Source organism: Cherax quadricarinatus, chromosome 3, assembly GCF_038502225.1.
Source record: "Cherax quadricarinatus isolate ZL_2023a chromosome 3, ASM3850222v1, whole genome shotgun sequence".
In the NCBI taxonomy this organism is placed as follows: Eukaryota; Metazoa; Arthropoda; class Malacostraca; order Decapoda; family Parastacidae; genus Cherax; species Cherax quadricarinatus.
The window spans coordinates 79,611,875-79,638,514 of NC_091294.1; the positions used below are offsets into that span (position 1 = coordinate 79,611,875).

Consider the following 26,640-nt stretch of genomic DNA (forward strand, 5'->3'; position numbering starts at 1 on the left):
CTTGTTCTAGCCTACTAATGCCTTACCACTAATAGGCCTAATGCCTTACCACTAATAGGCCTAATGCCTTACTACTAATAGGCCTAATGCCTTACCACTAATAGGCCTAATGCCTTACCACTAATAGGCCATGACAAATGGCCTACTCCAGGCCTCTCAAGGCCCCTCTGGTGCCAATTTTACTGCCCTATAGGGAACGACTTTGAAGATACTAAGACGCTAGCTCAGCCTATGTAACAACCTTAGACCTACTGATAAGCCTACTGATAGGCCTTTTAATCAAGATCCTTTACAAAAGAGCCATTTTTCCACACCTGCTTTAAAGGGGCAAGGCACTAACCACTTGACACTCCTTATAACATGTCCTAATTAAGTGGGACACCAACAGTGTTGTCATCTGATTGGTCAGCTTATCCCCATTGTTACCACTGTGGATGTTTGACCACTATCCCCTCCTCCCTGGACAATAACCCCTAGATGATACCCCCTGGATGATACCCCTTGGACAATACCCCCTGGATGATACCCCCTGGACAATACCCCCTGGATGATATCCCCTGGACAATACCCCTGGATGATATCCCCTGGACAGTACCCACTGGATGATACTCCCCTGGACAATACCCACTGGACAATTCCCAGGGGGTGCCTCTGCTTAATTCTGACTGTACTAGCCACAACGTCAGTCACTGACTTACTAGAGTACATTAAGTCATGTACTACGCACTAGGTGACAATGTACATTATTATGTACCTTCAAATGTACAGAACTGTACATTATACTACATTATCTTCAGGTGTTCATTATAGTACATTGTACCACCTCGTTACCAGTGCTACCTTGAGAGTACATTGCAGTGTTCCCAGCACTGCATCACCATATGCAATGATATATACAATATTCCAATGTAGGGTTTTCACTTCTCTTATAAAGTTCCACTGTATACAGTTAGTTCTCTTATAAAGTTCCACTGTATACAGTTAGTTCTCTTATAAAGTTCCACTGTATACAGTTAGTTCTCTTATAAAGTTCCACTGTATACAGTTAGTTCTCTTATAAAGTTCCACTGTATACAGTTCTCTTATAAAGTTCCACTGTATACAGTTAGTTCTCTTATAAAGTTCCACTGTATACAGTTCTCTTATAAAGTTCCACTGTATACAGTTAGTTCTCTTATAAAGTTCCACTGTATACAGTTAGTTCTCTTATAAAGTTCCACTGTATACAGTTAGTTCTCTTATAAAGTTCCACTGTATACAGTTAGTTCTCTTATAAAGTTCCACTGTATACAGTTAGTTCTCTTATAAAGTTCCACTGTATACAGTTAGTTCTCTTATAAAGTTCCACTGTATACAGTTAGTTCTCTTATAAAGTTCCACTGTATACAGTTAGTTCTCTTATAAAGTTCCACTGTATACAGTTCTCTTATAAAGTTCCACTGTATACAGTTAGTTCTCTTATAAAGTTCCACTGTATACAGTTAGTTCTCTTATAAAGTTCCACTGTATACAGTTAGTTCTCTTATAAAGTTCCACTGTATACAGTTCTCTTATAAAGTTCCACTGTATACAGTTAGTTCTCTTATAAAGTTCCACTGTATACAGTTAGTTCTCTTATAAAGTTCCACTGTATACAGTTAGTTCTCTTATAAAGTTCCACTGTATACAGTTAGTTCTCTTATAAAGTTCCACTGTATACAGTTAGTTCTCTTATAAAGTTCCACTGTATACAGTTAGTTCTCTTATAAAGTTCCACTGTATACAGTTAGTTCTCTTATAAAGTTCCACTGTATACAGTTAGTTCTCTTATAAAGTTCCACTGTATACAGTTAGTTCTCTTATAAAGTTCCACTGTATACAGTTAGTTCTCTTATAAAGTTCCACTGTATACAGTTAGTTCTCTTATAAAGTTCCACTGTATACAGTTAGTTCTCTTATAAAGTTCCACTGTATACAGTTAGTTCTCTTATAAAGTTCCACTGTATACAGTTAGTTCTCTTATAAAGTTCCACTGTATACAGTTAGTTCTCTTATAAAGTTCCACTGTATACAGTTAGTTCTCTTATAAAGTTCCACTGTATACAGTTAGTTCTCTTATAAAGTTCCACTGTATACAGTTAGTTCTCTTATAAAGTTCCACTGTATACAGTTAGTTCTCTTATAAAGTTCCACTGTATACAGTTAGTTCTCTTATAAAGTTCCACTGTATACAGTTAGTTCTCTTATAAAGTTCCACTGTATACAGTTAGTTCTCTTATAAAGTTCCACTGTATACAGTTAGTTCTCTTATAAAGTTCCACTGTATACAGTTAGTTCTCTTATAAAGTTCCACTGTATACAGTTAGTTCTCTTATAAAGTTCCACTGTATACAGTTAGTTCTCTTATAAAGTTCCACTGTATACAGTTAGTTCTCTTATAAAGTTCCACTGTATACAGTTAGTTCTCTTATAAAGTTCCACTGTATACAGTTAGTTCTCTTATAAAGTTCCACTGTATACAGTTAGTTCTCTTATAAAGTTCCACTGTATACAGTTCCACTGTTAGTTCTCTTATAAAGTTCCACTGTATACAGTTAGTTCTCTTATAAAGTTCCACTGTATACAGTTAGTTCTCTTATAAAGTTCCACTGTATACAGTTAGTTCTCTTATAAAGTTCCACTGTATACAGTTAGTTCTCTTATAACGTTCCACTGTATACAGTTAGTTCTCTTATAAAGTTCCACTGTATACAGTTCTCTTATAAAGTTCCACTGTATACAGTTAGTTCTCTTATAAAGTTCCACTGTATACAGTTAGTTCTCTTATAAAGTTCCACTGTATACAGTTCTCTTATAAAGTTCCACTGTATACAGTTCTCTTATAAAGTTCCACTGTATACAGTTCTCTTATAAAGTTCCACTGTATACAGTTCTCTTATAAAGTTCCACTGTATACAGTTAGTTCTCTTATAAAGTTCCACTGTATACAGTTCTCTTATAAAGTTCCACTGTATACAGTTCTCTTATAAAGTTCCACTGTATACAGTTAGTTCTCTTATAAAGTTCCACTGTATAGTTCCACTGTATACAGTTCTCTTATAAAGTTCCACTGTATACAGTTAGTTCTCTTATAAAGTTCCACTGTATACAGTTCTCTTATAAAGTTCCACTGTATACAGTTCTCTTATAAAGTTCCACTGTATACAGTTCTCTTATAAAGTTCCACTGTATACAGTTCTCTTATAAAGTTCCACTGTATACAGTTCTCTTATAAAGTTCCACTGTATACAGTTCTCTTATAAAGTTCCACTGTATACAGTTCTCTTATAAAGTTCCACTGTATACAGTTAGTTCTCTTATAAAGTTCCACTGTATACAGTTAGTTCTCTTATAAAGTTCCACTGTATACAGTTAGTTCTCTTATAAAGTTCCACTGTATACAGTTAGTTCTCTTATAAAGTTCCACTGTATACAGTTAGTTCTCTTATAAAGTTCCACTGTATACAGTTAGTTCTCTTATAAAGTTCCACTATATACAGTCACTTCTCTTATAAGAGAACTGCTATATTTAGTGGAACTTTATAAGAAAATACAACTGGTAGTTATATACAACTGGTAGTTCAGTAGTTACATACAACTGGTAGTTACATACAACTGGTAGTTCAGTAGTTATATAAAACTGGTAGCTCAGTAGTTACATACAACTGGTAGTTCAGTAGTTATATACAACTGGTAGTTCAGTAGTTATATACAACTGGTAGTTCAGTAGTTATAAACAACTGGTAGTTCAGTAGTTATATACAACTGGTAGTTCAGTAGTTATATACAACTGGTAGTTCAGTAGTTATATACAACTGGTAGTTCAGTAGTTATATACAACTGGTAGTTCAGTAGTTATATACAACTGGTAGTTCAGTAGTTATATAAAACTGGTAGTTCAGTAGTTATAGACAACTGGTAGTTCAGTAGTTACAACTCGTAGTTCAGTAGTTATATACAACTGGTAGTTCAGTAGTTATGTACAACTGGTAGTTCAGTAGTTATATACAACTGGTAGTTCAGTAGTTATATACAACTGGTAGTTCAGTAGTTATATACAACTGGTAGTTCAGTAGTTATATACAACTGGTAGTTCAGTAGTTACATACAACTGGTAGTTCAGTAGTTACAACTGGTAGTTCAGTAGTTATATACAACTGGTAGTTCAGTAGTTATATACAACTGGTAGTTCAGTAGTTATATACAACTGGTAGTTCAGTAGTTATATACAACTGGTAGTTCAGTAGTTATATACAACTGGTAGTTCAGTAGTTATATACAACTGGTAGTTCAGTAGTTATATACAACTGGTAGTTCAGTAGTTACATACAACTGGTAGTTCAGTAGTTACAACTGGTAGTTCAGTAGTTATATACAACTGGTAGTTCAGTAGTTACAACTGGTAGTTCAGTAGTTATATACAACTGGTAGTTCAGTAGTTATATACAACTGGTAGTTCAGTAGTTATATACAACTGGTAGTTCAGTAGTTATATACAACTGGTAGTTCAGTAGTTACAACTGGTAGTTCAGTAGTTATATACAACTGGTAGTTCAGTAGTTATATACAACTGGTAGTTCAGTAGTTATATACAACTGGTAGTTCAATAGTTATATACAACTGGTAGTTCAGTAGTTATATACAACTGGTAGTTCAGTAGTTATATACAACTGGTAGTTCAGTAGTTATATACAACTGGTAGTTCAGTAGTTATATAAAACTGGTAGTTCAGTAGTTACATACAACTGGTAGTTCAGTAGTTATATACAACTGGTAGTTCAGTAGTTACAACTCGTAGTTCAGTAGTTATATACAACTGGTAGTTCAGTAGTTATATACAACTGGTAGTTCAGTAGTTATATACACCTGGTAGTTCAGTAGTTATATACAACTGGTAGTTCAGTAGTTATATACAACTGGTAGTTCAGTAGTTATATACAACTGGTAGTTCAGTAGTTACATACAACTGGTAGTTCAGTAGTTACAACTGGTAGTTCAGTAGTTATATACAACTGGTAGTTCAGTAGTTATATACAACTGGTAGTTCAGTAGTTATATACAACTGGTAGTTCAGTAGTTATATACAACTGGTAGTTCAGTAGTTATATACAACTGGTAGTTCAGTAGTTATATACAACTGGTAGTTCAGTAGTTATATACAACTGGTAGTTCAGTAGTTAGTTCATATAAAACTGGTAGTACAGTAGTTATATACAACTGGTAGTTCAGTAGTTATATACAACTGGTAGTTCAGTAGTTATATACAACTGGTAGTTCAGTAGTTATATACAACTGGTAGTTCAGTAGTTATATACAACTGGTAGTTCAGTAGTTATATACAACTGGTAGTTCAGTAGTTATATACAACTGGTAGTTCAGTAGTTATATACAACTGGTAGTTCAGTAGTTATATACAACTGGTAGTTCAGTAGTTACATACAACTGGTAGTTCAGTAGTTATATACAACTGGTAGTTCAGTAGTTATATACAACTGGTAGTTCAGTAGTTATATACAACTGGTAGTTCAGTAGTTATATACAACTGGTAGTTCAGTAGTTATATACAACTGGTAGTTCAGTAGTTATATACAACTGGTAGTTCAGTAGTTATATAAAACTGGTAGTTCAGTAGTTACATACAACTGGTAGTTCAGTAGTTATATACAACTGGTAGTTCAGTAGTTACAACTGGTAGTTCAGTAGTTATATACAACTGGTAGTTCAGTAGTTATATACAACTGGTAGTTCAGTAGTTATATACAACTGGTAGTTCAGTAGTTATATACAACTGGTAGTTCAGTAGTTACATACAACTGGTACTTCAGTAGTTACATACAACTGGTAGTTCAGTAGTTACAACTGGTAGTTCAGTAGTTATATATAACTTGTAGTTCAGTAGTTACAACTGGTAGTTCAGTAGTTACATACAACTGGTAGTTCAGTAGTTACATACAACTGGTAGTTCAGTAGTTATATACAACTGGTAGTTCAGTAGTTACATACAACTGGTAGTTCAGTAGTTACATACAACTGGTAGTTCAGTAGTTACATACAACTGGTAGTTCAGTAGTTACATACAACTGGTAGTTCAGTAGTTATATACAACTGGTAGTTCAGTAGTTACATACAACTGGTAGTTCAGTAGTTACATACAACTGGTACTTCAGTAGTTACATACAACTGGTAGTTCAGTAGTTACAACTGGTAGTTCAGTAGTTAGTTCAGTAGTTAACTTGTAGTTCAGTAGTTACAACTGGTAGTTCAGTAGTTACATACAACTGGTAGTTCAGTAGTTACATACAACTGGTAGTTCAGTAGTTACAACTGGTAGTTCAGTAGTTACATACAACTGGTAGTTCAGTAGTTACAACTGGTAGTTCAGTAGTTACATACAACTGGTAGTTCAGTAGTTACAACTGGTAGTTCAGTAGTTACATACAACTGGTAGTTCAGTAGTTATATACAACTGGTAGTTCAATAGTTACATACAACTGGTAGTTCAGTAGTTACATACAACTGGTAGTTCAGTAGTTACATACAACTGGTAGTTCAGTAGTTATATACAACTGGTAGTTCAGTAGTTACATACAACTGGTAGTTCAGTAGTTACAACTGGTACTTCAGTAGTTACATACAACTGGTAGTTCAGTAGTTACATACAACTGGTAGTTCAGTAGTTATATACAACTGGTAGTTCAGTAGTTACATACAACTGGTAGTTCAGTAGTTACATACAACTATTACTTCAGTAGTTACATACAATTGGTAGTTCAGTAGTTACATACAACTGGTAGTTCAGTAGTTATAACTTGTAGTTCAGTAGTTACAACTGGTAGTTCAGTAGTTACATACAACTGGTACTTCAGTAGTTACATACAACTGGTAGTTCAGTAGTTATATATAACTTGTAGTTCAGTAGTTACAACTGGTAGTTCAGTAGTTATATACAACTGGTACTTCAGTAGTTACATACAACTGGTAGTTCAGTAGTTATAACTTGTAGTTCAGTAGTTACAACTGGTAGTTCAGTAGTTATATACAACTGGTAGTTCAGTAGTTATATACAGCTGGTAGTTCAGTAGTTATATACAACTGGTAGTTCAGTAGTTACATACAACTGGTAGTTCAGTAGTTATATACAACTGGTAGTTCAGTAGTTATATACAACTGGTAGTTCAGTAGTTACAACTGGTAGTTCAGTAGTTACATACAACTGGTAGTTCAGTAGTTACATACAACTGGTAGTTCAGTAGTTACATACAACTGGTAGTTCAGTAGTTACATACAACTGGTAGTTCAGTAGTTACATACAACTGGTAGTTCAGTAGTTATATACAACTGGTAGTTCAGTAGTTATATATAACTTGTAGTTCAGTTGTTACAACTGGTAGTTCAGTAGTTATATACAACTGGTAGTTCAGTAGTTACATACAACTGGTAGTTCAGTAGTTACAACTGGTAGTTCAGTAGTTATATACAACTGGTAGTTAAGTAGTTACAACTGGTAGTTCAGTAGTTATATACAACTGGTAGTTCAGTAGTTATATACAACTGGTAGTTCAGTAGTTATATACAGCTGGTAGTTCAGTAGTTACATACAACTGGTAGTTCAGTAGTTACAACTGGTAGTTTAGTTATATACAACTGGTAGTTCAGTTATATACAACTGGTAGTTCAGTTATATACAACTGGTAGTTTAGTAGTTATATACAACTGGTAGTTCAGTAGTTACATACAACTGGTAGTTCAGTAGTTATATACAACTGGTAGTTCAGTAGTTATATACAACTGGTAGTTCAGTAGTTATATACAACTGGTAGTTCAGTAGTTATATACAGCTGGTAGTTCAGTAGTTATATACAACTGGTAGTTCAGTAGTTATATACAACTGGTAGTTCAGTAGTTATATACAACTGGTAGTTCAGTTATATACAACTGGTAGTTCAGTTATATACAACTGGTAGTTCAGTAGTTACAACTGGTAGTTCAGTAGTTATATACAACTGGTAGTTCAGTAGTTATATACAACTGGTAGTTCAGTTATATACAACTGGTAGTTCAGTAGTTATATATAACTGGTAGTTCAGTAGTTATATACAGCTGGTAGTTCAGTAGTTATATACAACTGGTAGTTCAGTAGTTATATACAACTGGTAGTTCAGTAGTTATATACAACTGGTAGTTCATTAGTTATATATAACTGGTAGTTCAGTAGTTATATACAACTGGTAGTTCAGTAGTTATATACAACTGGTAGTTCAGTAGTTATATACAGCTGGTAGTTCAGTAGTTATAACTGGTAGTTATATATAACTGGTAGTTCAGTAGTTACATACAACTGGTAGTTCAGTAGTTATATACAACTGGTAGTTCAGTAGTTACAACTGGTAGTTCAGTAGTTACATACAACTGGTAGTTCAGTAGTTATATACAACTGGTAGTTCAGTAGTTACAGCTGGTAGTTCAGTAGTTATATACAACTGGTAGTTCAGTAGTTACAACTGGTAGTTCAGTAGTTATATACAACTGGTAGTTCAGTAGTTATATCTAACTGGTAGTTCAGTAGTTACAACTGGTAGTTCAGTAGTTATATACAACTGGTAGTTCAGTAGTTACATACAACTGGTAGTTCAGTAGTTATATACAGCTGGTAGTTCAGTAGTTATATACAGCTGGTAGTTCAGTAGTTACATACAACTGGTAGTTCAGTAGTTATATACAACTGGTAGTTCAGTAGTTATATACAGCTGGTAGTTCAGTAGTTATATACAACTGGTAGTTCAGTAGTTATATACAACTGGTAGTTCAGTAGTTATATACAACTGGTAGTTCAGTAGTTATATACAGCTGGTAGTTCAGTAGTTACATACAACTGGTAGTTCAGTAGTTACAACTGGTAGTTTAGTTATATACAACTGGTAGTTCAGTTATATACAACTGGTAGTTCAGTTATATACAACTGGTAGTTTAGTAGTTATATACAACTGGTAGTTCAGTAGTTACATACAACTGGTAGTTCAGTAGTTATATACAACTGGTAGTTCAGTAGTTATATACAACTGGTAGTTCAGTAGTTATATACAACTGGTAGTTCAGTAGTTATATACAGCTGGTAGTTCAGTAGTTATATACAACTGGTAGTTCAGTAGTTATATACAAATGGTAGTTCAGTAGTTATATACAACTGGTAGTTCAGTAGTTATATACAACTGGTAGTTCAGTAGTTATATACAATTGGTAGTTCAGTAGTAACAACTGGTAGTTCAGTAGTTACATACAACTGGTAGTTCAGTAGTTATATATAACTGGTAGTTCAGTAGTTATATATAACTGGTAGTTCAGTAGTTATATATAACTGGTAGTTCAGTAGTTATATACAACTGGTAGTTCAGCAGTTATATACAACTGGTAGTTCAGTAGTTATATACAACTGGTAGTTCAGTAGTTACATACAACTGGTAGTTCAGTAGTTACAACTGGTAGTTTAGTAGTTATATACAACTGGTAGTTCTGTAGTTACATACAACTGGTAGTTCAGTAGTTATATACAACTGGTTGTTCAGTAGTTATATACAACTGGTAGTTCAGTAGTTATATACAACTGGTAGTTCAGTAGTTATATACTACTGGTAGTTCAGTAGTTATATACAACTGGTAGTTCAGTAGTTACAACTTGTAGTTCAGCAGTTACATACAACTGGTAGTTCAGTAGTTATATATAACTGGTAGTTCAGTAGTTATATACAGCTGGTAGTTCAGTAGTTATATACAGCTGGTAGTTCAGTAGTTACATACAACTGGTAGTTCAGTAGTTATATATAACTGGTAGTTCAGTAGTTACATACAACTGGTAGTTCAATAGTTACATACAACTGGTTGTTCAGTAGTTACATACAACTGGTAGTTCAGTAGTTATATACAGCTGGTAGTTCAGTAGTTACACACAACTAGTAGTTCAGTAGTTACAACTGGTAGTTCAGTAGTTATATACAACTGGTAGTTCAGTAGTTATGTACAGCTGGTAGTTCAGTAGTTACATACAACTGGTAGTTCAGTAGTTATATATAACTGGTAGTTCAGTAGTTACATACAACTGGTAGTTCAGTAGTTACATACAACTGGTAGTTCAGTAGTTACAACTGGTAGTTCAGTAGTTATATACAACTGGTAGTTCAGTAGTTATATACAACTGGTAGTTCAGTAGTTTTATCCAACTGGTAGTTCAGTAGTTACAACTGGTAGTTCAGTAGTTATATACAACTGGTAGTTCAGTAGTTATATACAACTGGTAGTTCAGTAGTTACAACTGGTAGTTCAGTAGTTACATACAACTGGTAGTTCAGTAGTTATATACAACTGGTAGTTCAGTAGTTATATACAGCTGATATTCTAGTGTGTGTGTGTTATCCAGTTGTTCACCAGCGGAGTGTTAACAGGCAACGACCGTCGTTGCATTCCGTGACGACCTAATGACCACTTGATGGTTATTTATAACAGGTACTGAACATGGAGTTATCCAACAAGGACCTGCAGGAGAAGATCACTAAGTTGTGGCAGGAGAAGAATGACCTGATGCATCAACTTCGAGAAGGGTCGTCTGGCATTCACCAAGCACTGAACGAGGAGAAGGAACGACTGCAACAACAACTGCTGTTGCAGAGAGAACAACTTGAAGAACAACATAGAACACAGACTCAGGTTCTTCAAGAACAGCTTGAGGGACTTACTGAAATAAAGTGAGAATATTTGTTCACCCTGTAGCATGTCCTTGATGTAGTTCTAGGTCCTTGATGCCGGGGTCCCTGATGTAGTTCTAGGTCATTGATGCAAGGGTATGTGATGTACTTTTAGGTCCTTGATGTAAGGGTCCCTGATGTAGTTCTAGGTCCTTTAATCAAGGGTCCCTGATGTAGTTCTAGGTCCTTGATGCAAGGGTACCTAATGTAGTTTTAGGTCCTTGATGCCAGGGTCCCTGATGTAGTTTTAGGTCCTTGATACAAGGATCCCTGATGTTTTAGGTTCTTGATGCAAGGGTCCCTGATGTAGTTTTAGGTCCTTGATGCAAGGGTCCCTAATGTAGTTTTAGGTCCTTGATACAAGGGTCCCTGATGTAGAACTACATTGATGCCAGGGTCCCTGATGTAGTTCTAGGTCATTGATGTCAGGGTCCCTCTAGGACTGGGTAGGCCTGGGAAGGCCAGGGGAGACCTGGGGAGGCCAGGGGAGACCTGGGGAGGCCAGGGGAGACCTGGGGAGGCCAGGGGAGACCTGGGGAGGCCAGGGGAGACCTGGGAAGGCCAGGGGAGACCTGGGGAGGCCAGGGGAGACCTGGGGAGGCCAGGGAAGACCTGGGAAGGCCAGGGGAGACCTGGGGAGGCCAGGGGAGACCTGGGGAGGCCAGGGGAGACCTGGGAAGGCTTAGTGACATAACTAATGAACATTGTTCATTCTGGACCCTATTTTCAAATTGGCATTTTTTTTTTTTTTTAATTTTTGTGTAAGATTGACCAAATTACCAACTTGTGACCACTTTATTGGGCAGACATAATTACCAACTTGTGACCACTTTATTGGGCAGACATAATTACCAACTTGTGACCACTTTATTGGGCAGACATAATTACCAAGTTTGTGACCACTTTATTGGGCAGACAAAATTACCAACTTGTGACCACTTTATTGGGCAGACAAAATTACCAACTTGTGACCACTTTATTGGGCAGACAAAATTGTTGACCGATCAGTTTCTTGTACTCAATTTATACAGTAGAACATATACTAACAAAATAGATAAGAATTTGGTCAAGTGGAATAATGAAATTGGCCTAAAATAGGCCTCAAAGTGGGTGAAATCACTGGTGCATTAAGTTGTACTGAGACTGCTAACTTTGCACCAGCATAAGTTTTCCATCAAATTTCTTACTTTTGGTGTTGTTACCTTCGAAAAAACATTGTCACTTCAAAAGAAAATATATATATTTTTAAATTTTTGGATCCTGAGAGCAAGTTTTATTTTGGGCATCTGTTATATCTAGAGTTTACTGTATCTTCAACTAGTATAGGCAATAATTCTTCTTTATTACTGTTTTATATGCAGAGTTTACTCTATCTGCTTTATTGTGTTGCAGATTCAGTAAACTTTCCTTTATTGTGTTGCACATACAGTAAACTCTGCTTTATTGTGTTGCAGATTCAGTAAACTCTCCTTTATTGTGTTGCACATACAGTAAACTCTGCTTTATTGTGTTGCTCAGGTTGAGTTATGAGAAGCAGATAAGTCAGATTGAGGTCAACAATGCAGACATGCACAGTAAGATAGGCACTGTGCAACTGGAGCGAGATGCTGCAAAATCGGAGGTTGCAAGTCTCAACTCCTTCAACCTGCAGTTGCAGGAGAAGGTTGGGGACCTCACAGGGGCGAGGGAAGCCCTGCAACACCAGGTTGCAATGCTGGAGGTCACTGTTGCAGAGCTGGAGGTCAAGGTGGAGGAGACGGAGGTGCAATCACAAGAGACCATCCACACTTTGCAGAACAACCTTGTCAACTTGCAGAAACAGGTCCAGGGCCTCAAGGAGACCAGCACCAAGCTGGCCCTGGACCTGGAGAGTGAGAGTAAGCTGCGACTGGATGCACAGGCCCAGCTTAGCCAGCTTAGACAGCTGCAACGACAACTGGACGAGGCGCGACTTTCTGACGCAGCTAAAATAAATGAACTCCAGAGCAAGAACGAGGAACTGGAAGCAACTGTCGTTTGCCTAAAGGAACGACAAGTTCACCAGAACAAGGGACAGGAAACAACAGTCACTACCCTAAAGGAACAACAAACTTGTGAGAATGAGAAACAGGAAGCGACGGTTACCCTAAAGGAGCGACAATCTGAGAATGAGTTCCTAAAGGAACTCAAAGCTCATGTCGCACAGCTTGAATCAGAGAAGACAACCCTAATGGAGAAACTATCCAGCATAACAAGCACGGCCGCTGCCTCCACCTCCGATAACAGTGTAAATACAACAGCAGAACAGGTTGACGAAAAGACACGAACGAACGTTAGTGAAGACGTGACCAGACTGAAAGATTTATTGAAGACGAAAGATGAAGAAAACAAGAGAATAAGAGAGTCACTCCAAGATGCACAACACAGACTAAGGTCGGTCATTATTCAAGCTTATCTCATAATAATAATAATAATGTTTATTTGTACAAGTATGTACATGATGTAACTTACACAGACCATAGCTGACATAAATGACATACTTCTGTAATAATTATAAAATGATAATCAGTAAGGTTCACTATTACTCAATAATAATAAGTATTAACCTTAATACGAGTTTGTGATCACTGTGGTGTTATATTAACGTGTGGTGGACGTCTCCTCCGCCAGACTGTCGGAGGTAATCAGTGGAGAGGTGGAGGAGCAGCGGAAGAGGGTCCGGGAGCTGGAGTCCAGCCTAACTTCACTACAGGAGCAACACCGCCAGCAGCTGAGGGCTCTAGAGCTTGAGACCCAACGACAGGTCGCTTCCAAGGAACAACAGTGTCAACAAACTATTTCTTCTGCCTATGGTAATAATAAAATAATAATAATAATAATGAAACCAGCAAGGTTACAGTATGGTAATTGGATGAACGATGGTCAGTGAGTTTTTTCTTTCTAATCTTGTAACATTTATGTCTGTAAAAAAAAAAATACACAAAGGGGGTTTATTGCAAAATATAGTTGTTGTTGTGGTACAGATCAGCAAGACACTGAGACAAGTGAGCTGGTGCGGCAGCACCGCCAGACACTGCAGGAAGCCACCGCGACGGCGCGACACAAGGCTGCTGCCCTCGACACTGTTGTCATCGACTACCAGACCAAGCTTAAGGTACGGTGCCAGTCGACGACCTTGTAGATGAAGTCATCATGGTTGTTATTGAGGTTGAGGGGTTGTCCAGGGTTGTTATTAGATCCAGGGTTAGGGACGAGGGTGTCAGGGTTATTAAGGTCCAGGGAGAAGACGAGATCATTATGCTTATTGGTTGGTTAGATAACTATGATAGTTTGGAAGCTTTACTTGGAGTATACCTGGAGGGTGTTCTGGGGGTCAATGCTCCCACAGCCCAGTTCATGACCAGGCCTTGTTGTGGATTAGGACCTGATCAACCAGGTTGTTAGTTGGCCACATGTAAAACAATGTAGGATCCATAGCCCAGCTGGTCAGGTATTGACTTTGTGTCTGCCTAGTGCCTTCTTGAAGACAACCAGGGGTCTTGAAGACATCTTGGGGTCTTGAAAACAGCCAGGGGTCTATTGGCAATCCCCCTTATGTATGCTGGGAGACAGTTGAACAGTCTTGGGCCCCTGATACTTACTGTGTTGTCTCTTAGTGTACTTGTGGCACTCCTGCTTTTCACTGGGGGATGTTGCATCTCCTACTGAGTCTTTTGCTTTCATAGGGAGTGATTTTCATGTGCAAATTTGGTACTAGTCCCTTTGGGACTTTCCTAGTGTATATTATCATGTATCTTCCTTGCCTGCATTCCAGGGAGTACAAATCAAGGGACTTCAATTGTTCTCGGTAATTTAGGTGCTTTATCGTACTTATGTGTACCGTGAGAGTTCTTTGTATGTTTTCCAGGTCTGCAATTTTGCCTGCCTTGAAAGGGGCTGTTAGTGTACAGCAATATTCCAGCCTAGAGAGAACAAGTGATTTGAAGACAATCATCATGGGCTTGGGATCCCTAGTCTTGAAGGTTCTCATTATCCATCCTATCATTTTTCTAGCAGATGAGGTAGATACATTGTTGTGATCTGTGAAAATGAAATCCTCTGACATTATAACTCTCAGGTCCTTCACATTAGTTTTTCGCTCTATTGTGTGGTTGGAATTTGTTTTATACTCCGATACACTTAATTTCCTCGAGTTTTCCATGTCAGGGTAATTGAAATTTCTCATCATTGAACTTCATATTGTTTTCTGCGGCCCATTTAAAAATTTGATTGATGTCCGCTTGGAGACTCGAAGTGTCTTCAGTGGATGACACCGTCATGCAAATTCGGGTGTCATCTTCAAAGGCAGACACAGTGCTGTGGCTAATGTCTGTCTATATCAGATATGAGGATGAGGAACAGGATGGTAGTGAGTACTGTGCCTTGTGGAACAGAGCTTGTCACTGTAGCTGCCTCAGACTTTACTCTGTTAACTATTACTCTTTGTGTTCCGTTTGCTAGGAAATTATAGATCCATCTAGCAACTTTTCCTGTTATTCCCTTATCATGCATTTTGTGCACTATTACAACATGGTCACACTTGTCAAAGGCTTTTGCAAAGTCTGTGTATACTACATCTGCATTTTTTGTACACTAGAGCATCCAGGACCTTGTCATAGTGGTCCAGTAGCTGGGACAGGCAAGAGCGACTTGTTCTAAATCCATGCTGACCTGGCTTTGAGTGAAATTACATTTCATTTGTCAAGCAAGCTTTGTCAAGTAAGCTTTGTCAAGCTTTCTCGAATGTGTACTTGCTGCCTAAGATAGGTGTGCAACACCTAGGTGTCAGTATTGTTGAAAACACGTGTTGCACACATCAGCTTATCAGTATTGCAAGCCTTTATAGTATGATGAAGCTTATAGTCTTGCACTGTAAGTAGTACAATCAAGCTTAGTCTTGCACTACAAGTAGTATGACCAAGCTTAGTCATGCACTATAAGTAGTACGATCAAGCTAATAGTCTTGCACTATAAGTAGTACGATCAAGCTAATAGTCTTGCACTATAAGTAGTACGATCAAGCTTATAGTCTTGCACTATAAGTAGTACGATCAAGCTAATAGTCTTGCACTATAAGTAGTACGATCAAGCTAATAGTCTTGCACTATAAGTAGTACGATCAAGCTTATAGTCTTGCACTATAAGTAGTACGATCAAGCTTATAGTCTTGCACTATAAGTAGTACGATCAAGCTTATAGTCTTGCACTATAAGTAGTACGATCAAGCTTATAGTCTTGCACTATAAGTAGTACGATCAAGCTTATAGTCTTGCACTATAAGTAGTACGATCAAGCTTATAGTCTTACACTGTAAGTAGTATGATCAAGCTTATAGTCTTACACAGTAAGTAGTATGATCAAGCTTATAGTCTTACACAGTAAGTAGTATGATCAAGCTTATAGTCTTACACTATAAGTAGTATGTAGTTTTGCACTGTAATATTCTACCATCCACTGCTGGGGTTTTCCACCCTAGTAGTGAAAGGTAGAATATTATTCCGTCAGTGACCGATGGAAATTATTGTACAACGACTTAATGACTCTGGGTGCGTGAGGCAAATCATAATGAATAACTGTCAACAAATAAATGGAGGGACAAACATGGACTGGAACTGCTTGTGTATACAGCGATGGTCCTGTCTTACTCACAAACTACACTTCCAGTCGTCCATTTTTTCATTTATTTTTTGTTCATTATGACTTATCCCAATATTCCAGTACAGTGGTACCTCAGGATACGAATTTTTTTCTTTCCAGAAGACTATTCGAGTGCCGATACCGAACAAATTTGTTCCCATAAGGAATAATGTAAATCAGATTAATCCATTTCAGACCCCCAAAAATACACTTACAAAGGCACTTACATAAATACACTTACATAATTGTTCAAGTTTTGAGCTGTTCGTATCCCAAGGCACCACTGTATTTGTTATTTTTCAAATAGGTCTAATAATTGTAAATAAAACCTGAACCATGTCTAACTCTGTGCTCTCTCTCTCTCCCTATGCCTACATGGTGTGTGCACCTCGCATACACACTGTGTGTGGACTTGACATGTATACGATGTGTGGCCCTCATGTGTACACAATATGTGGACTTCGTATGTGCATCCTGCCCGCTGTGTGTGTGTGTAAATTCCTCTGACTGCAACGTTGAATCTTCCTGGTTCGTCCTGACCCCACCTGTAAATTCTGGTCTCTGACTGCAACGTTGAATCTTCCTGGTTCGTCCTGACCCCACCTGGTCTATCCTGAACTCACCTGGTCTGTCCTGAACCCACCTGGTCTGTCCTGAACCCACCTGGTCTGTCCTGAACCCACCTGGTCTGTCCTGGACCCACCTGGTCTGTCTTCAACCTACCTGGTCCACCCTGAACCCACCTTATCCACCCCCAAACCCACCTTGTCCACCCCCAAACCCACCTTGTCCACTGCCAAACCCACCTGGTCCATCTCAAACCCAACTGGTCCACCCTAAACCTCTCCTGGTTGACCCTAAACCCTCTGGTCCATCCTGAACCCACCTGGTCCACCCTGGACCCACCAGGAGAAGGATGAAGAACTATGTAGGTTTGTTCAACAGTATGAGGAGCAACTGGCAGCCCTGGCAGCCCAACATGAGCACCACATCAAGCAGGTGGAGGCCACATGGAAGGTCCGGGCCGAGAAGATGGTCCGACAACGTGAGGCGCAGCTCCTAGACCAGAAGGACGACCTTACTACAGAGTGGAACAAGGAACGCAGGGTAAGACTCCTATAACTACTGTAGGATCCCCTGTAGCTACTGTAGGATAACATGTGACTACTGTAGGTTAACATGTAACTACTGTAGGTTAACATGTAACTACTGTAGGTTAACATGTAACTACTGTAGGTTAACATGTAACTACTGTAGATTAACATGTAACTACTGTAGTATAACATGTAACTACTGTAGGTTAACATGTAACTACTGTAGTATAACATGTAACTACTGTAGTATAACATGTAACTACTGTAGTATAACATGTAACTACTGTAGGTTAATATGTAACTACTCTAGGTTAACATGTAACTACTGCAGGATATGTAACTACTGCAGGATATCATGTAACTACTGCAGGATATCATGTAACTACTGCAGGATATCATGTAACTACTGCAGGATATCATGTAACTACTGCAGGATATCATGTAACTACTGCAGGATATCATGTAACTACTGCAGGATATCATGTAACTACTGCAGGATATCATGTAACTACTGCAGGATATCATGTAACTACTGCAGGATATCATGTAACTACTGCAGGATATCATGTAACTACTGCAGGATATCATGTAACTACTGCAGGATATCATGTAACTACTGCAGGATATCATGTAACTACTGCAGGATATCATGTAACTACTGCAGGATATCATGTAACTACTGCAGGATATCATGTAACTACTGCAGGATATCATGTAACTACTGCAGGATATCATGTAACTACTGCAGGATATCATGTAACTACTGCAGGATATCATGTAATTACTGTAGAACCCCCTGTAGCCCAGAACCTAACCTACTATATAATATGGGCTCTACAGTCAGTCTGTAGCCACAGGTTCCAAAACACACACTGCACAAGCAAGGCTCTCAGCAAGCACTGTCCAGGTCTCCACTAGAGCCTCTGGCTCACACTTGGCTGACAGAGGGCAGTACCCTGCTACTGCTCTCTGTCAGTCCTGTGCTCCAGGCTCTCCTTTTAAGTAGGTATAATAATAGTCAGGAAAGAGGACAAGTGTTTCCTGATGTGGGTCCTAGTGTTATGACCTGCAGCTGGAGGTTTTGGTCATTTGACTGAGGACTTCTGCTGGTTTTCCCTTCATCTCTTTAAAAGTCATGATTATGATTATGACCATTAGGAGTACAGGAAGTGTTCATTGTGGACCTCCTGTATTATGTATAATATTCATAATACAGGAAGTGTTCAACTTACAAACACATTGTGGACCTCCTGTATTATGTATAATATTCATAATACAGGAAGTGTTCAACTTACAAACACATTGTGGACCTCCTGTATTATGTATAATATTCATAATACAGGAAGTGTTCAACTTACAAACACATTGTGGACCTCCTGTATTATGTATAATATTCATAATACAGGAAGTGTTCAACTTACAAACACATTGTGGACCTCCTGTATTATGTATAATATTCATAATACAGGAAGTGTTCAACTTACAAACACATTGTGGACCTCCTGTATTATGTATAATATTCATAATACAGGAAGTGTTCAACTTACAAACACATTGTGGACCTCCTGTATTATGTATAATATTCATAATACAGGAAGTGTTCAACTTACAAACACATTGTGGACCTCCTGTATTATGTATAATATTCATAATACAGGAAGTGTTCAACTTACAAACACATTGTGGACCTCCTGTATTATGTATAATATTCATAATACAGGAAGTGTTCAACTTACAAACACATTGTGGACCTCCTGTATTATGTATAATATTCATAATACAGGAAGTGTTCAACTTACAAACACATTGTGGACCTCCTGTATTGTGTATAATAATGATATTATATATAGTAATTATATAATAATAATATACACAATACAAAAATTTTTCAATATTTTCCTTAGTTGAGGATTTACTGTAATCCAAAACTTTTTCCTTGTAGATGTTTTCGTGGGCTTGTATGGTCGTCCGTGCATCCTCCTTAAAGATGGCACAATACCATACCTGGAACACTACACAATCCCCACATAGGAGAGATGAGCTTAGGATGACATTTTGGTCTAACTTGGACCATTTACAAAGTCACACTGACACAAAAGAGAGATGGAGCCAGTAAATAGGGCAGCTGGCAGGGTCAGGTTATGTGTGTACAATAGAACCAATGTGTCAGCAGATTCACTATCTGCAGTTTCAGTTATCCACTGTTTACTGTGGTCCAAAAATAACCCTTAATTTTGCTTAATAATGGTCATAAAATGCAATAGTGATGATGGCTGTTCTTCAAAACCTAAGAGAAGCCGTGAGTTGCTTCCCATTGGTGAAAGACTGATAATTCTAGATTTGTTGTGCATAATTTATCAAACTTTATCATAGGTATGTATGTAAACCAAAAATGACTTATACAGTGGACCCCCGGTTTACGATCAGCTCCCAATGCGACCAATTATGTAAGTGTATTTATGTAAGTGCATTTGTATGTGTATGTTTGGGGGTCTGAAATGGACTAATCTAATTCACAATATTCCTTATGGGAACAAATTCAGTCAGTACTGGCACCTGAACATACTTCTGGAATGAAATAATATCGTAAACCGGGGATCCACTGTATATATAGTGCTGGCTACTATCCATGGTTTCTGGTATCCACACTAATTCTTGGAAGGTATCTCCCATGGATATAGGGGGACTACTGTATTGTTACAACCCCCTTTAACTCCAAGGTCCGGAGGTCACCCTCCATTGGGTGACTCTTGGAGTCAGAATTTCGAGAAACATCAACATGGAACGCAAGACCTGAGAGGTCTTGCATTCCATGTTGGGTATTTCCCAGTTTTCACACTCCCATGATGTGGCCATGATGTGGCCAGAGTGTGGACAGGGTGTGGCACAGTCTTGCTGGCTAGTCAGGTCCGTCCTGTGACCTGATGTATGAAATACCACGGGTGGGGTTTGATCCCGCGGTCAGAGAGTCTCAAAACTCCAGACCGTCGCGTTAGCCACTGGACCAGCTAGCCACAATAAGATTCGTCCAGCTAGGTATATTTCTACACCATAGGAAGGGTAGCATAGGCACCACTGTGACCACAAATGCAAGTTTGTTTGCAATCGTGTCATTACGATTTCGTGAGTCATGTTAACGGCTTTGAGGGGACTTGAGCTAGAGTTCGTCACGGCCATGCTAGCTGGAGATTCGTCTTTAAAAACTTGCATTTGTGGTCACAGTGGTGCCTATGCTAACCTTCCTATGGTGAAGAAATATACCTAGTTAGACGAATCTTATTGTGGCTAGCTGGCCCAGTGGCTTACACGACGGTCTGGAGTTTTGAGACTCTGACTGCGGGATCAAACCCCACCTGTGGTATGGTTTGTTTGCAATCGTGTCATTACGATTTCATGAGTCATGTTAATGGCTTTGAGGGGACTTGAGCTAGAGTTCGTCACGGCCATGCTAGCTGGAGATTCGTCTGTAAATACTTGCATTTGTGGTCACAGTGGTGCCTATGCTAACCTTCCTATGGTGTAGAAATATACCTAGTTGGACGAATCTTATTGTGGCTAGCTGGTCCAGTGGCTAATGCGATGGTCTGGAGTTTTGTTTGCAATCGTGCCATTACGATTTCGTGAGTCGAGTCAAATACACTCTTACATCACAAAGGACACTCATATACACTAACACTCAAGTGAACACCTACACTCATGTACACATACACTTACGTTATGTACACATGCACTCACACGTAAATGTATGCATAGCAAATTGCTTACATGGATATTTTCTGCTTGTACGTACATTAACCTCCAGTATGTGCATTAACCTCCAGTATGTACATTAACCTCCAGTATGTACATTAACCTCCGGTGTGTACATTAGCCTCCAGTATGTACATTAGCCTCCAGTATGTACATTAGCCTCCAGTATGTACATTAGCCTCCAGTATGTACATTAGCCTCCAGTATGTACATTAACCTCCAGTATGTGTTGCAGGAACTGGAACGACTAACACAAGTAGCAGCGGCAGCGTTCAGGAACGGCACTGAATCTGTGGAGCTTCTTAAGAAGCAAGTAGCAGCTCAACGAAGAGAACTGGAGGAGGTGAAGCTTAATTATGGGTGAGTGAACAAGCTTGAATAGCTACTGCAAGCTTAGTAAACTGTAATGTGTAGTGTGGGCTTAGTAAGCTGTAATATGTAGTGTGGGCTTAGTAAGCTGTAATATGTAGTGTGGGCTTAGTAAGCTGTAATATGTAGTGTGGGGTTAGTAAGTTGTAATATGTAGTGTGGGGTTAGTAAGTTGTAATATGTAGTGTGGGCTTAGTAAGTTGTAATATGTAGTGTGGGGTTAGTAAGCTGTAATATGTAGTGTGGGGTTAGTAAGTTGTAATATGTAGTGTGGGCTTAGTAAGCTGTAATATGTAGTGTGGGCTTAGTAAGTTGTAATATGTAGTGTGGGGTTAGTAAGTTGTAATATGTAGTGTGGGGTTAGTAAGCTGTAATATGTAGTGTGGGCTTAGTAAGCTGTAATATGTAGTATGGGCTTAGTAAGCTGTAATATGTAGTGTGGGGTTAGTAAGTTGTAATATGTAGTGTGGGGTTAGTAAGTTGTAATATGTAGTGTGGGGTTAGTAAGCTGTAATATGTAGTAGGGCTTAGTAAGCTGTAATATGTAGTGTGGGGTTAGTAAGTTGTAATATGTAGTGTGGGGTTAGTAAGTTGTAATATGTAGTGTGGGGTTAGTAAGTTGTAATATGTAGTGTGGGGTTAGTAAGTTGTAATATGTAGTGTGGGGTTAGTAAGCTGTAATATGTAGTATGGGCTTAGTAAGCTGTAATATGTAGCGTGGGGTTAGTAAGTTGTAATATGTAGTGTGGGGTTAGTAAGCTGTAATATGTAGTATGGGCTTAGTAAGCTGTAATATGTAGTGTGTGGTTAGTAAGGTGTAATATGTAGTGTGGGGTTAGTAAGCTGTAATATGTAGTATGGGCTTAGTAAGCTGTAATATGTAGTGTGGGGTTAGTAAGTTGTAATATGTAGTGTGGGGTTAGTAAGCTGTAATATGTAGTGTGTGGTTAGTAAGCTGTAATATGTAGTATGGGCTTAGTAAGCTGTAATATGTAGTGTGGGGTTAGTAAGCTGTAATATGTAGTGTGGGGTTAGTAAGCTGTAATATGTAGTGTGGGGTTAGTAAGTTGTAATATGTAGTGTGGGGTTAGTAAGCTGTAATATGTAGTGTGGGGTTAGTAAGTTGTAATATGTAGTGTGGGCTTAGTAAGTTGTAATATGTAGTGTGGGGTTAGTAAGCTGTAATATGTAGTATGGGCTTAGTAAGCTGTAATATGTAGTGTGGGGTTAGTAAGTTGTAATATGTAGTGTGGGGTTAGTAAGTTGTAATATGTAGTATGGGCTTAGTAAGTTGTAATATGTAGTAGGGCTTAGTAAGCTGTAATATGTAGTGTGGGGTTAGTAAGTTGTAATATGTAGTGTGGGCTTAGTAAGTTGTAATATGTAGTATGGGCTTAGTAAGTTGTAATATGTAGTAGGGCTTAGTAAGCTGTAATATGTAGTGTGGGGTTAGTAAGCTGTAATATGTAGTGTGGGGTTAGTAAGCTGTAATATGTAGTATGGGCTTAGTAAGCTGTAATATGTAGTGTGGGGTTAGTAAGCTGTAATATGTAGTGTGGGGTTAGTAAGCTGTAATATGTAGTGTGGGGTTAGTAAGTTGTAATATGTAGTGTGGGGTTAGTAAGCTGTAATATGTAGTGTGGGCTTAGTAAGTTGTAATATGTAGTGTGGGGTTAGTAAGTTGTAATATGTAGTGTGGGGTTAGTAAGTTGTAATATGTAGTGTGGGGTTAGTAAGTTGTAATATGTAGTGTGGGGTTAGTAAGTTGTAATATGTAGTGTGGGGTTAGTAAGTTGTAATATGTAGTGTGGGGTTAGTAAGTTGTAATATGTAGTGTGGGGTTAGTAAGTTGTAATATGTAGTGTGGGGTTAGTAAGTTGTAATATGTAGTGTGGGGTTAGTAAGTTGTAATATGTAGTGTGGGGTTAGTAAGCTGTAATATGTAGTGTAATATGTAGTAAGCTTAATAGGTGGTAGTGTGGGTGTGTGATGTCACTACCACCTACACTGTGACTGTGGGATATTTACAACTTATGATATTGTCAACTTCCGACGGCTTCGTGGGAATGTGACGCCATGGCAGATCGACGACCTGCTTAATACTTATTGCCCTTATAAGCCTAAAATAGCCTTAATCTTGCCCAAAACACTTGCAAATACATAGCGATCTTTTGATTAATGTTCCAGGAAGGAGATCGGAGAATTGAAAGCCTTGCTGGAGGTGAAGCGGAGGTCAAGAGGCGGAGGCGGAGGCGGAGTGAGGCTGGGAGTGTCGCTGGAGGAGGCAGCAGAGTTTGAATATCTGAAGAACATTCTCTATCAGTACATGTTAGGCAAAGAAACACAGGTCAGCCTTGTGCTGCTATGTTGTGATAGATTGTGTTGCTGTATTGTAATAGATTGTATTGCTCTATTGTAATAGATTGAGTTACTGTAATGTACTTGTGTTGCTTATTTTGTATTTGTGTGATATAAAATAGAACACAAGTATTATATGAAGTGTTATCTGAAATCAGTGTTATCTGAAATCAGTGTTATATAAGAGAAGTATTAACAGTATATATGATGGTTGACAGACCCTGAGCAAGGTGCTATGTGCTGTGGTCAAGTTCGATGCTCAACAACAACAAGAAATCTTCGAACATGAGGAACAGCGCCAGAATTTGGTGAGTCTGGGGTTGTTACACCTGGTGTAAGTCTGGGGTTATTATACCTGGTGTAAGTGTAGGGTTGTTACACCTGGTGTAAGTCTAGGGTTGTTGCACCTGGTGTAAATCTAGGGTTGTTACACCTGGTGTAATTCTAGGGTTTTTACATCTGGTATAAGCTTATGGTTGTTACATCTGGTGTAAGTCTAGGGTCATCAGGCTTGGTGTAAGTCAGGTCATCATGCCTGGTGTAAGTCTGGTTGTCATACCTGGTGTAAGTCTGGTTGTCATACCTGGTGTAAGTCGGGTCATAATGTCAGGTGTAAGTCAGGTTGTAACTCTTGGTGTAAGTCAGGTTGTCATGCCTGGTGTAAGTCAGGTTGTCATGCCTGGTGTATGCCTTATTCAATTAAAATTGACTAAACCAAATTTCAGCTTGAAATCAATTAACAAAAAAAAAAAATGAGTATTAACAAAAATTTTTTAATTTGGGTAAAACTCTAAAAAAATCTATTTAAATATCTAGAAATATTCTTTTTTTTTTCTTTCTTTTTTTTTGACTATTGACTCTCGGTTATTTTATTCTGTTGGTTTTTCCATTTTATTTAGGGTGTGGATGCAGTTGAAAAAGGTGCTTGTAAGTGAGTATTAATCATGTGTGAAACGTGTATGGTAAGCACTCTATTCAGCGGACTAGTTGAGGCTAGCGGATGGCCAGTGATTGATAGAGGTGGAATTTGTAACAATGACTTACGACCTCGTTAACAATGGACTTTGTTGTTTGTGAACCCGTGACCCAGTGGATTTTCTCTCATATATCCAGTATGTGAATTGAAGCCCATTAAATTGATGGTTTATGGTATATATTAATAAATATATGTGTGTGTGTGTGAGAGAGAGAGAATGAGAATGAGAGAGAGAGAATGAGAATGAGAGAGAGAGAATGAGAATGAGAGAGAGAGAATGAGAATGAAAGAGAGAGAATGAGAATGAATGAATGAATGAATTACAGTGAGAGATAATGTTATATAATCTCTGATGTGAGAGATAAGGACTCATCACTATCTCTTACCGTTCTATTGCATTATACAGAGTCACTTCTCTTATATAGCATCATTCCTTGTAGATGTTATTGAAAATGTTGATATAAAGTTGAACCTGCAGCTACCCAGACCCTCACAATACATCACATTAATCAGACCCTCACAATACATCACATTAATCAGACTCCTCACAATACAGTGGACCCCCGCATAACGATCACCTCCGAATGTGACCAATTATGTAAGTGTATTTATGTAAGTGCGTTTGTACGTGTATGTTTGGGGGTCTGAAATGGACTAATCTACTTCACAATATTCCTTATGGGAACAAATTCGGTCAGTACTGGCACCTGAACATACTTCTGGAGTGAAAAAATATCGTTAACTGGGGGTCCACTGTACATCACATTAACCAGACTCCTCACAATACATCACATTAACCAGACTCCTCACAATATATCACATTAATCAGACTCCTCACAATACATCACATTAATCAGACTCCTCACAATACATCACATTAACCAGACTCCTCACAATACATCACATTACTCAGATCCTTCACAATACATCACATTAACCAGACCCTCACAATACATCACATTAATCAGACCCCTCACAATACATCACATTAATCAGACCCCTCACAATACATCACATTAACCAGACTCCTCACAATACATCACATTAACCAGACTCCTCACAATACATCACATTAACCAGACTCCTCACAATACATCACATTAACCAGACTCCTCACAATACATCACATTAACCAGACTCCTCACAATACATCACATTAACCAGACTCCTCACAATACATCACATTAACCAGACTCCTCACAATACATCACATTAACCAGACCCTCACAATACATCACATTAACCAGACCCTCACAATACATCACATTAACCAGACCCTCACAATACATCACATTAACCAGACTCCTCACAATACATCACATTAATCAGACTCCTCACAATACATCACATTAACCAGACCCTCACAATACATCACATTAACCAGACCCTTACAATACATCACATTAATCAGACCCTCACAATACATCACATTAACCAGACTCCTCACAATACATCACATTAACCAGACCCCTCACAATACATCACATTAACCAGACCCTCACAATACATCACATTAACCAGACCCTCACAATACATCACATTAACCAGACCCTCACAATACATCACATTCAATTTCTGACACACTTTTTCAGTCAAATTTATGAAAAATTGCAGTGGACAGAGTTTTCTGGTAGAGTTGACTTTAGTGCTAGCAGAAATATTCAGAATTTTCACTCTATTGTTG

The 26,640-nt window shown here is 38.3% G+C and overlaps 1 protein-coding gene across 4 annotated transcripts in view; it reads left to right on the forward strand.

Moving 5' to 3' along the window:
- LOC128706620 (golgin subfamily A member 4-like) overlaps positions 1-26,640 on the forward strand; it is a gene marked incomplete at its 5' end in the record, with an annotated part of 145,724 nt that overhangs the window by 113,413 nt on the left and 5,671 nt on the right. For 3 of the 4 annotated variants that reach the window (XM_070093010.1, XM_070093023.1, XM_070093026.1), the window contains 8 exon segments: positions 10,516-10,754; positions 12,273-13,166; positions 13,404-13,585; positions 13,757-13,887; positions 17,319-17,516; positions 21,489-21,613; positions 23,810-23,969; positions 24,199-24,288. In XM_070093010.1, the coding sequence (XP_069949111.1) occupies positions 10,516-10,754; positions 12,273-13,166; positions 13,404-13,585; positions 13,757-13,887; positions 17,319-17,516; positions 21,489-21,613; positions 23,810-23,969; positions 24,199-24,288 (2,019 nt within the window). 4 annotated transcript variants of the gene reach the window in all.